Here is a 13264-nt window from a genome sequence, read left to right as displayed (position 1 = left end):
CAAGGCCTTTGGCCTTGGAAGAAACACCTTTCCCTGAGCGGTGTCGATGATCATGCCCAGGTATTTCAACCTGGTGGCAGGCTGCAGGGACGACTTTTCTAGGTTTATGATCCAACCTAGGTGTTCCAGGTGTTCTAGCGTTCTGGTGACGCTGTGGTTCAGGAACGCTACTGTTTTCTCCATGAGAAGCAAGTCGTCTAGATAAGCCATGACGGCTATACCCTGAGCTCTTAGGTTTGCCAAGAGAGGGTCCAGAATCTTTGTGAAGACTCGAGGGGCCGTAGCAAGCCTGAACGGCAAGGCCACAAATTGAAAATGGCGCTGCTCTAGCGCGAACCTTAGAAATTTTTTGTGTGCGGGAAAAATTGGCACATGGAGATATGCATCCTTGACATCTATTAATGCTATTAACTCTCCCCCTTGCAGGGAGGAGACCACAGTGCGAATTGACTGCATTCGGAAGGACCGGATGCGTAAAAACCGGTTCAGATCCTTCAGATCAAGGATAGGTCTGACACTTCCATTTGGCTTCGGAACGGTAAAGAGATTTGAGTAAAACCCTGAACCCTGTTCTTTTGGGTCCACTTCTACTATCGCCCCCTGGGATAGTAAGTGATCTAAGGCCAGAAATAGCGGTTTTTGCTTTACTGGATCCCTGGGGATACTTGACCATAGAAAGCGAGAAGGTGGAATCTCCTGAAACTCTAGCCTGTAGCCCAGAGAAACCGAAGAGATCACCCACTTATCCTTCCCGCCAGGCTTCTGCAAACTGCAGGAGCTTTCCCCCCACTCGGCCGAGCGGGGGCGCCCCTTCACAAGGAAGCTTTTGGGCTCTGCTTGGAAGGCTTTCGCCCCCAATTCTTTTTCTGCCCCTCTGCCCGGCCTTGAGCCTTTCCTGTAGGCGGAGGTTGGGAAGGCCGTCACCACTGCTTAAAACTTGATGCTCCGGGAGAGAGAGCACGCCTGAATGAAGGACGCTTGCTCCTTTTGACTGGAAGGAGAGTAGATTTACCCCCTGAAATTTTTTGGATGAATTTGTCTAATTCTTCTCCAAACAAACATTCCCCTTTAAACGGGAACCCAATCAAATGCTTCTTGCATGACAGCTCAGCTGCCCAACTCTTTAGCCATAGGGCCCTTCGCATGTGTACCAACATGAGAGACAAACGTGATGCTTGTTGGACAGAATCCAAAATCGCATCAATCATGAAACACAGAATATGAGGTAATTCTGCATACTTCTCTACTTCCTTGCTGGGAAGGAGCCCAAGCATCTGCTTAACCTGTTCCTTGAGGAACTGACACAACCCCACGGCTGCGACTGTAGGTTGCACCACAGCGCCAGTCATGGAAAAGGAGGCTTTTAATAAGGTTTCCAGCTTCTTATCAGTTGGATCTTTAAATACCTGCGCATTATCCAAGGGACAAGTCAGGTTTTTATTCACGCAAGAAACAGCCGCATCAACAGATGGGACCTCCCACTTCTTGGTGAAACTTTCCTCCAGAGGATAATGCATAGAAAACCTTTTAGGAGAAGCAAACAGTTTATCGGGATGTCCCCAATCCTCATACAACAATTCATTCATTAAGGGATGAATTGGGAAGGAATAGGCAGTCTGTGGGGCTTTCCTGACTCCCAGGGAAGAAACAGAGGACGTAGCGACTTCAGCAGCAGGCATTCTGAATGTGGTACGCACCAATTCAGTATAATACTGCACCTGTTTTCTGAGCGCCTGGGAGGAGGGGACTCTCTCCTCTTCCTCTGAATCATCCGACTGCTCATGATCCCTGTCCCAAGACAGGGATCTCTCCTCATTTTCAGAAGAATCATCTGAGAGAGGAATTTCAGCAGAGGGAGGGGATCTACCCCTTTTCCTGCTATCTTTCAGGGAAGCAGAAATAAAATTCATGATTCTCCCTTCAAAACCCTCCAATGTAGCCCTAATGGAGTCCTCAGTGACATAAACCGGGGCTGGGACATTAGGAGAGGCTGCAAAACCTGACAGGGGCACTGACTCGTCCTGTGAGGCTGGCTCCAGTCTTGCAGGGGGGGATGGTAACTTACAGGCACCTTTAGAACCCCTGGACCTAGGCGGTGATTTACCAGTGCCTTTGCTACCTCCCCCTGGGACCCTCTTACGAGAAGACATAGTCCTAAGCTACAAAGCAGAGGTACTAGTACAAGTGCAATCACTGTTGTGCTTAAAGTCTCACAATAAATATATATGCTTAAACTCCACAACCTGATTCTGAGTAGGTGTCTAAGGTTTGCCTGGATCCAATCCCCTCGGATGCTTACTGCCCACAGCTCCTGTGTCTCACACTTACAGCCCCCTGACGATCTGGGCTTTTTAAAACTGCCGCCTGTGCAGTACACCGCCGTGCACACTGACGTGCACGGCTCACAACCACACTCCCCTTTCCTCCATTAGGTTGGGAACGCGCCCGGCGCGCGTGCACGAGGACCGTGGGATCCAGGGGGGAAAGGAGAACTCCACCGGAGCTGTGTGGGACCCCCAGACTACATGGGACCCCTGTTTTACCTTGTTGTGGTAGGGACTGCAGTGGAGACATGAGACAGCTGGAGAACCAGGCTTCACTGAGCGTGTGTACTGAAAGGCGTGCAAGTATGCATCAGGCTGCTCTTACTCCCTCTAGTGGTGGAAACCGGGTAAGACATACAACTACTCAAAATGAAAAAATCCATCATATAATTACATATATAAGATTAACTTCCCTTACCTGTCCTCGCCGCAGGAATTGCTGAAACAGACAAATTCCAGCCTTCACCCATCACAGCAGGCAGTGTTAGCCAACCTTCAGGTTTATCTGGGGCTCTTTCTCGGAAGAGCCTCCTACCTGGACCATGTAAAAGACTCTGCCAGAAACTTTTGTGCGCTCTGTATAAACAGTACACCAAGTCTGGTTTTCCCAGAGCCCAGTCTTCCAATAGGAGAGGACTTACAGGCCAAACCTTGTTTCTTCGGCTGACGAGGCCCGGGTACCATACCATCTTGGTACAGTCAAATATCGGCCAGAGGTATGGATCCGGTTTGTTGAAGCCCCTAGGCCCCCACAGGGACCTGCACAGAGCTAAAGTTTTACGTGGTCAACCACCATAGACACTGGCGAAAAAATTGAGGTGCCTCCCATATGGGAGGGGTTATATAGGGGAGGAATTCTCCTTAATTGGGGTTAACCAGTGTCCAATCACCAGAGGTGCCTATATAACCCACTATGTAATGAAGCTCCTGTGTCCCGTGATGTATGATCAAGAAATATGATTTTTACATGCAGGAGAGAAATGTCAGAATTGGCCTGGGTGGCAAGTGGTTAAAAAAAAGAGGGAAGGAATTTGAAAGGTTTTTATTCACCTAAACATGATATACAGGTGCAGAGTAGAGTATCTTAAGCAGCATGACATCCTAAAGTATTGGTGTACTTATGTGGTTGGACTAAAACCACATGTATGCCATTTTTTAGTTTGTGATTTGTGAAAGCAGGATGGGTTGTGCTATTGACTTTGGATGTATATTGGATGTGTGTAGAAAGTAGCCGTGCTTAAAAAGGAAGTAAACCCTGATGAGTTTACTACCTCTTTGATTCCCTGCAAAGGTAAAGCATAATGGGCTACTATGCATCGCATCACATCGCATTGCATCGCATAGTAGTCCATTATTTGTCACTTACCTGACATAGGAGCCAGCAAAGTCACCGCTGTCCCCTGTAGTCCGGCGCATCCATCTTCTCGGTGGGTCTCGCTGTTCCGCCGCTGTCATTCGGCGAAGCCGCGATGACGTAACTCCCGCGCATGCGCATGGGAGCTGCCACTCACGGCATATCGCCGTTGACAGCGGCACGCTCAGTGCGCCTGCGCGCCGCTGTCTACGGCGCATGCGCCATAGACAGCGGTGCCTGTCTTTCGGCAAATATAAACCTACACGGTTTAGGAGATATTTCTTGGACCTACAGGTAAGCCTTAATCTAGGCTTACCTGTAGGTCAAAGTTGGTTGTAAGGGTTTACAACCACTTTAATTATTATTTGTGTAATCTAAAAAAAAAAATCACGTATTTATAAGATAAATTATTATTTATAAGTTCTGGTGACATTCCACATGTATTGAATTATTGAAGAGAACTATCTATTGTATAACGTTGAGCACCTATCATTGTAAAGCATCATGTGCTCAATCATAAACTAAGATGCGATTGTTATAATCCAGCAAATATTTGTAACAAAATACAGTAGTGCACAGTCTATTCAATTAAACTATGAAAAGGGATATATAATAGTTTAGGTAAATCTAACTTCACTGGATGATTGTCAGAGTTGATTATGTCCATTTATGTTTATTTTGACAATAGTGAATCAATATTTACAGTATCTCACAAAAGTAAGTACACCCCTCACATTTTTGTAAATATTTTCTTCTATCTTTTCATGTGACAACACTGAAGAAATGACACTTGTCTACAATGTAAAGTAGTGAGTGTACAGCTTGTATAACAGTGTAAATTTGCTGTCCCCTCAAAATAACTCAACGCACAGTTATTAATGTCTAAACCGCTGGCAACAAAAGTGAGTACACCCCTAAGTGAAAATGTCCAAATTGGGCCCAAAGTGTCAATATTTTGTGTGGCCGCCATTATTTTCCAGCACTGCCTTAATCCTCTTGGGCATGAAGGTCACCAGAGCTTCACAGGTTGTCACTGGAGTCCTCTTTCCCTCCTCCATGATGACATCACAGAGCTGGTGGATGTTAGAGACCTTGCACTCCTCCACCTTCCATTTGAGGATGCCCAACAAATGCTCAATAGGGTTTAGGTGTGGAGACATGCTTGGCCAGTCCATCACCTTTACCCTCAGCTTCTTTAGCAAGGCAGTGGTGGTCTTGGAGGTGTGTTTGGGGTGGTTATCATGTTGGAATACTGCCCTGCGGCCCAGTCTCTGAAGGGAGGGGATCATGCTCTGCTTCAGTACAGTACATGTTGGCATTCATGGTTCCCTCAATGAACTATAGCTCCCCAGTGCTGGCAGCACTCATGCAGCCCCAGACCATGACACTCCCACCACCTTGTAACACCTATGAGTCACATGACACTGGGCCCAATTAACCAATTTCCTCCCTGATTTGGACATTTTCACTTAGGGGTGTACTGACTTTTGTTGCCAGGGGTTTAGACATTAATGGCTGTGTGTTGAGTTATTTTGAGGGGACAGAAAATTGACACTGTTATACAAGCTGTACACTCACTACTTTACATTGTAGACAAGTGTCATTTCTTCAGTGTTGTCACATGAAAAGATAGAAGAAAATATTTACAAAAATGTGAGGGGTGTACTTACTTTTGTGAGATACTGTAGGAGACTTCCTCCAAAATAATACAATTTGTTTTTGTTTTGTTTTTTTTTTATTTCTTGTCTTATCCATCCAGATTGAACCATCTCAGAGGGGTGTTGTTGGGATCTTCTCCAGATCTTCTACTGATGATTACTCCTGGCTGGTGGAGCTCCTGACATCAGAATATTTCAGAGACTGTATCCAGGAGGTTAGACATTGTTACATCTCCAGCAATGGATTCCAACAGTTCATGAATGATTTGTCTCAGTGCACATTTGGGATTCTGTATCACACCAAGAACAGAGGAAGAATCAACATCACCGATGTCACCAGCTCCCTGTATGATGAAGAGTTGGAGTATCTCAATAGAACACTTGGTACAGAACACACCAATACTGAACTGTTTGTTAGCTAGGAGTGAATATATAAAATGTTTGCAATGAAAGCTGGTCAGTCACAGTCAGCCTGAGTAACACTCCTCCTTCCTGGCTGAGTGCTTCTAAGGTCCAACATACACACACAACATGACTTTAATACCCCAAAATATATCCAAGGCCATAAATTCTGACGTGTCCTACATGAGGCAGTTATTGTTAGTGAAGGCCTTTCTTGGGGCCTATAACTGACTCAAGTATAGTGCACCTAAAAGGGACCCTGACACTAACCTAAAAAAATGCATTTAAATGCACAAAAAGATCGAGTTTTTTTTTTTTTTTTTTTTTAAATGCTTACTTGCAGCAGTTTATCTTCCCATAAAACAGTTTTAATTTTTTATTTTTTTTCCAAAAGTCTTTTATTAAAGATTGCCGTAAATACAGTAGACAAAGGTAAATAAAAGAAAAAAGAGTTTCAATTAAGCCAAAACACAGAGTACAATGGTGTTTTAACATCAGTAAAAACTGTAAATGGCAAGTAAACACAACTGGAAATTCGACAGGGTACGTATACATAGTTATTTGATGCCAATGCGAGGGCTTGGTGCACTTCCTCCGGAAGCTTATCCTTCAAGAACGCTTATCTGGAAATCAAGTGGAGGGGGAGATAATGACTAATAGGAGACAAACAGTATGTATTCGAATCTCACGCGAGTTATTAGTAGCAATAATAAAGGGCCTAAGTAGATCAGGAAGGCTAGGGGAAGGGTCAGGTTAGGGGGGATTGGTCCTTACGAGTGGGGAGAGAGTACATCATGGTCTTAAGGTGGGGGGACTCCAGTTAATAGTTGAGTACATTCATCTGAGGTTCTGAAGTGGTGCCAGCAAGCCCAAGTAGCCCAGTATTTAGATGGGGTGTCTTTAGCTTGGCAGATCAAGTTTTCCATTTCTGCTATTTTGGATGCTCTCTTAATCCAATCAGAGACCGAAGGAGATGTGGTGGATTTCCATAGCGGTGGAATGCACATCTTTGCGGCATTTAGCAGGTGTTGTGCTAGAGAACGGAAATATGTTTTCAGCGGGAGAGCTGAGTGGTGTAGAACCATTGCAGCGGGTGAAAATTCAATAGAGAACGTGGTGATATGACATATGAGGCGGTGTATCTCCTTCCAAAAAGGTTGGAGTCGGGAGCACGACCACCAAACGTGTAGGAATGAGCCTATACTTTCTGAACATCTCCAGCAAGAAGGTGTAACACTGGAGTCACGTTTATGAAGTTTAACGGGTGTGAGGTACCATTTAGTGAATATTTTAAAGTTATTTTCTTGGACAGAGATGTTGGAAGAGCCTTTATGAATGTGCGCAAAAATGGCAGTCCAGTCAGACTCCGTCAAGGACTGAGATAGATCCGTTTCCCAGCTGTGAACGGCTAAGTTGGCTTTTGGGCTACCTGAAGAGAAAAATATCCCGTAAATGCTGGATATGACATGACGTTGAGGTTCCGTTTGGTTACACAATGTTTCAAATGGCGTGAGTTGTCTACAGAAATCAAGTTTAAATTGTCTGCTCATTAAAAAGTGTCTGATTTGAAAATACACCCACAACGGGAATGGGCGCCCCGAGGGAAGTGTGGGGAGTTCTGGTATAGATCGGAATTGTGCATTCGAAAAAAAATGTAGAGCTCTAATGTCGGATGAAGGCCACAGACCAGAAAGGAATGTGTCCGATTGGCCTGCAGGGAATGCGGGGTTATGTTTTATTGGGGTCATCGGACTATGGTTGGAGGAAATAAGATGTGTGTAGCAAGCTGAACGAAAGGCCTGCAAAGTACTTGCAATTAGGGGGTGTTGTTTGCATGATAGTGGGACATGATCAAGATTCAGCCATGGTAGAAATTTGATCGGAGAAAGAGAAAAAGTATTCTCTATCTGTACCCAAGCTTTGGTATGTGAGTGGACATTCCAGTCTACAATTCTGACTAAGAGACTAGCCCAATAATATTTCTTGAAATCAGGTAAGTTAATACCTCCTTTGTTTTTCGGTAATGTCAATCTAGCAAAGCTGAGCCTGGCTTGTTTCCCATTCCAAATAAAGTCTGCACAACTAGACTGGAGGGATTTAAAGAAGGCTGGAGGGCGCTTGATTGGAATTGTTTGAAAGAGGTATAGCAAACAGGGAAGGATATTCATTTTGACAATTGCCGCTCTACCGAACCAGGAGAATAGACCGGTAGACCAGGCTGTGAGATCTTTTTGGATGGTCTGGAGAATGGGGAGGAAGTTGGCCGAGTATAAGTTTTCCAGTCTAGATGGTAATTTAATGCCTAAATAAGTGATGGCTGTAGCATTCCAGCGAAAGGGAAACATTTTTTGGCATAACTCTATTGTTTCGGTATGCAGGGATATATTCAGGGCTTCTGATTTGGAAAAATTGATTTGTAGATTTGACAGTGCTTTAAAGGCGTCAAGGTCTGAAAGGAGATTAGGAATAGAGACAAGGGGTTCGGTAAGGAAAAGTAAGATGTCGTCAGCGAAGGCGGCTATTTTATGAGTCTTGGAGCCAATCTGTAATCCCCCTAATGTCTGGATTAGAATTTAATCTACGGAGGAGAGGTTCCAAAGTAAGAATAAATAATAAGGGCGAGAGCGGGCAACCCTGACGGGTCCCATTGGACACGGAGAAGGCGCCCGACAGTTGGCCATTAACCCTGACCTGGGCAGTTGGAGAGGCATATAAAGCCATAATAAGGGATACTAGTTTATCAGGGAAGCCGATTTTCCGCAAAACTACTTCCATATAGTCCCAGGCCACTCTGTCAAATGCCTTCTCTGCGTCCAATGAGAGGAAAAAACCCTTCTGAGTCGATGAGGACAACCAATGATGTATGGAGAGCGCTTTCATCGTGTTGTCTCTCCCCTTCCTCCCAGGCACGAATCCCACCTGATCTAGAGACACAAGCCGGGGAAGGAGGGGGAGAAGGCGATTTGCTAGTATCTTGGCGTAAATCTTCAAATCCACATTAAGCAATGAAATGGGTCTATAGTTTGTAACTAGAGTATCATCTTTATTAGGTTTCGGGATTACTGTGATATGAGCCCTTAGTAAATCTCTGGGGGGAGGTTTGTCTACAGTTAGTGAGTTGAAGGCTGCTAAAAAATGTTGTTTCAATGTGGCTATATAGGCTTTATAATAGCAAGTGGTAAGGCCATTCGGGCCGGGGCTTTTTCCAGGTTTCAGTTGTTTAAGAGCTGCCTCAAGTTCCGTGGACGAGAGGGGGGTTTCTAAAGAAAGTGCCATCTCAGAGGAAATGGGAGTGGGAGCATAATTTTGTAGAAAATGATCAATTGCAAGCCTTCTTTGTATCTGGTCATCTTGGGACAACTGTTCCCTATTGTTATAGAGATTGGAATAGTATTGAACAAATTGTTCAGCGATCATGTGGTTGGAAACTACTTTTTTACCCTTGGGGTCCGTGAGAGAATGAATGGTTCTAGCGGCCTGCTGTTTTCTGAGAGCTCTAGCCAAAAGTTTACCAGATTTATTACCATATTCATAGAAGAATTTACGCGAAAGCATATAATTTCTTTTAATTTGGGAATTTAAGAGCTGGAGAAGATCTTGCCTAGCTTGGTATAGATCAGCGAAGGTATCCCTTGCCCTAGAAAGTTTATGGGTGTTTTCCAGATTCTTAATGCGGTCGGTAAGCCGCGTTAAGAGAAGGTTTCTCTCTTTCTTCCTTTTCGCAGCCGCTTTCAGGAACACCCCCCGGATTGTACATTTGTGGGCCTCCCATACTGACATTGGATCTATAGTTGGAGACTGGTTTTCCTTAAAGTAATTGGTTAAATTTTCCTGAATGGAAGTTGCGATCACTGGGTCTGATATAAGGGAAGGATCTAGTCTCCAAATCGAAGGAGTGTGCGGGTTGTCTGCAATTTGTAAGATCATGGATACAGGATGGTGGTCGGAGATGTACATAGCCTCTATGGAAGCTTCATAGAGGCAAGGTAAGTCTCTCTGTGTCAAAAACAGGTAGTCCAATCTGGAATACCGGTTGTGTGGGATGGAAAAAAAGGAGTAGTCCTTTCCTTGGGGATGTAGTGTGCGCCAGGAGTCATGAAGACACAATTCTTGTAAGTGTGATTTGATGATGCGTAAAGCTTTATACGTGAGAGAAGAGGTACCACTAGATGAATCTTGGATTGGATTTAGTGGGACATTGAAGTCTCCTCCCAAGATGAGAATGCCCTCTTGGAAGGAGGAGAGTTTAGCCAGAGTCTTACTGAAGAAAGAGGGTTGCCTTGAGTTGGGTGCATAGACATTGGCTAAAGTGATAAGCTTGCCCCTCAGTTTGCCTTTAATGAAAATATACCTCGCCTCGGGATCCAGCATGGTATCTACAATCTGGAGAGGGCATTGTTTAGCTATGAGGATAGAAACCCCCTTTGATTTAGATATAGGATTAGTAGCATGTATTACCGACGGGAATCGGTAATTGGAAAGTTTGGGGATGGAGTTAGATTTAAAATGAGTTTCTTGAAGAAAAAGTATGGCAGCTTTGCATTTGTGTGCGAAAAGCAGCACTTGAGATCTCTTTTCAGGGATGTTGAGCCCTCGTGCGTTCAGGGAAACTATTTTGAGTGAGTCGCTTACGTTTAGTCGGGGTTTAGGAGCCATGCTATATGCTGGAAGATGTCAAACCGGGGACCACTTGTAGGAATGAGAAATATGTAGAGAGCAATGATTTAAAAGTAGAAACAGGTGTCTCAATATGCAATCTACTCAACTGAAAGGGGAAAGGGTTACCAAGTGGTGAGCAAAGGGTAGAGAAAAAAAAAAAAGGGGGGGGAGCCCAAAAACAAAAACACAACACCCCCCCTCCCCTAAAGAGCAAAAAAGCCCTGTTAGGGATGGGGTGATCCTGCTAATTGACAGTCCGGAGAAGTGGAAGGCCTGCTCTCACTTCCACCACAGATCGTAGGGACGATCCCGACGACCAGTATCCGGAGACAGTCGGTGGATACTCTAGTCTGATGGATATATTTATCAATTCGAATTGGCACCACCGTGTGGGGAGGAGGCCCAAAGTTACCGAAGAAGGGTGTAGGGAAATACATTGCATATCCCGCTGATCGAGGAATTAGGAAAGGGACCAGGTGGTCCTGGCGTCCCGCAGTTAAAGAGGTTAAGCAAAGAGTTAAACTTATACGCTCTCGTAAGTGAGTCATAAATATATCGCCTAGACGCCATCATCTAATGCACTAGTAAACAGGTAATGGCTGAGCTACCCGCATTCTACGACACAACCCGTCATCTCCTGGGGAGGAACATCTATATATAACAAAACAGAATAACAGCAATAGCATTGTTAACTATAACAGTAACAACCCCTCACTTGACTACGCCCCTCCCCCTGCAGGGAGGATCATAACGTATGGTGTCATTGTTGGTGGTGGGGGGAGATATCATCGTACTCTGAAACTATGCTCTTTATCTGGGTCCGGCCCGAGGTCAGGGCCAGGTGAGGAGGGGGTGATCGGGCTCAAACCTAGAAAACAAAGCAAGTGAAAACGCTGAACAATAAGATAACTGTACGGAGGTTTGAGCAAACCCATGTTAACAGGTAGAGAAACTACAGTGGAAAGATTCAGTGTCCTTCCTCCCGCATATATATATATGTAAGCCTCAGATAGACTAATAGGTAACAGATTTTAGGGGTGTGTAAACTCCCTATTGGAACAGAAGTATAGGGGACAAAGCCATGAAGAGTAATAAACAAGGAACAGACCCGCTTCCCTCCTGGTGATATCCTAGATGTGGGTCTGAGGGTTTTCTCTTACTCCCTCGTCTAGGAAAAGTACCCCTCCCACCTTCAGCTTCGAGTCCATAACTCCAAAAGGAGTTATACAGGGACTGGAAACATTCTCAGCATATCTACATTGAGGTCCAGAGACAGAGGGGGAGACCCGGCAGGATTTGTTACTCTGTGAAAGCCCGTGCCACAAACTCAGGTGCATCAATCAAGCAAAAGGTAGGGCCGTCTATTTAGAAATGATACTGAGCTATAACCAGAGCCAGTGTAGCTCAGGGCAGACAGCTAACACAGTGCAGGAAAACGTGCAAAAGAAACAGAAAAAAATAGGGCCTTACAGGTCTCCCAACCCCGGTCTCCGCCACTCCGATTACAGATCGCTAAAAAATATAGCATAAGCATATACTTTTTGAGGGGAGCTCACTAAAGACCAGAGGCTCGCGGTGGAGTGTCTTATATGGTATGTGTGATCATGTTATAGCTAATAGGCAACATAACTAAACGAGCCTTCAGTCTAAGGCCCAGACCAGAGCTACAGGGGAGGTCAGACCAGGGTCCGCCATGAAAGTCTCGGCAAAGTCCTGTAAAGATGCAGCGGGAGTGGTAAACCTAAGCCAAATGAGGGACAAAAAGTTCAGCGGGTAGTGCGATGCCATCGCACTATCTTTGGTTACCACCGGCCCCATGCGGGAGGTAGAACGGAAGATCCTGGAGTAAGAAGGTTAACAGCGAGCGAGAAGAAAGGAGAAAGAAGGCGAGGACAGAGCAGAGAAGAGGGGAGAGAAAGATATGGAAAATGGCAGAGAACGGGTAGCAATCGAGCTGTGCTTCCAATCTTACTGCAGGTTAGAGTCAGCGGTCTCGTCGTGCTCTCCTGGGATATGGAGCTCTCGGCGGGCTGTTACCCGAGCTCGAGCCATGTCGGGCTGGACGTTGCCTAGGCTCGGAGGGCGAGCGGCGTCTCCTAGAGCGGGAGTCCTGAAATTCCATGGGTTCCGTGGTGGCGTGTGTACGTCTGGCTGTCGGCGGGCGGAACTCTGCATACCATTCTGGAACATCAGTGAACGGTAAGTCAAGTGTGTCACAGAAGTGCCTCAGGTCCTCCGGAACCCGTAGCAGAGCGGTTCTCCCTCCAGATGTGGCCGATAAGGCAAATGGGAACCTCCATCGATATGGAATACAGTGGTGTGAAAAAGTGTTTGCCCCCTTCCTCATTTCCTGTTCCTTTGCATGTTTGTCACACTTAAGTGTTTCGGAACATCAAACCAATTTAAACAATAGTCAAGGACAACACAAGTAAACACAAAATGCAATTTGTAAATGAAGGTGTTTATTATTAAAGGTGAAAAAAAATCCAAACCATCATGGCCCTGTGTGAAAAGTGATTGCCCCCTAAACCTAATAACTGGTTGGGCCACCCTTAGCAGCAACAACTGCAACCAAGTGTTTGCGATAACGTGCAATGAGGCTTTTACAGCGTCCTGGAGGAATTTTGGCCCACTCATCTTTGCAGAATTGTCCTAATTCAGTTTCATTAGAGGGTTTTCGAGCATGAACGGCCTTTTTAAGGTCATACCACAACATCTCAATAGGATTCAGGTCAGGACTTTGGCTAGGCCACTCCAAAGTCTTCATTTTGTTTTTCTTCAGCCATTCGGTGGTGGACTGGCTGGTGTGTTTAGAATCATTGTCCTGCTGCAGAACCCAAGTTCGTTTCAGCTTGAGTACACGAACA

The 13264-nt window shown here is 45.3% G+C and overlaps 1 protein-coding gene across 1 annotated transcript in view; it reads left to right on the top strand.

Annotated features, from left to right (window-relative positions):
• The window catches only part of LOC143923399 (uncharacterized), a 139003-nt gene that overhangs the window by 63056 nt on the left and 62683 nt on the right, over positions 1-13264 (top strand). The window contains exon 7 of the mRNA XM_077447057.1: positions 5438-5720. Within this exon, the coding sequence (XP_077303183.1) occupies positions 5438-5720 (283 nt within the window). The remainder of the gene's footprint in view (positions 1-5437; positions 5721-13264) is intronic.

The sequence above is a fragment of the Lithobates pipiens genome, unplaced genomic scaffold, assembly GCF_037356315.1.
Source record: "Lithobates pipiens isolate NorthernLeopardFrog02 unplaced genomic scaffold, aLitPip1_a1.2 Scaffold_22, whole genome shotgun sequence".
Taxonomy (NCBI): Eukaryota; Metazoa; Chordata; class Amphibia; order Anura; family Ranidae; genus Lithobates; species Lithobates pipiens.
Note: the sequence above shows the minus strand (reverse complement) of the source record. Positions and strands in the feature narration are given on the sequence as shown.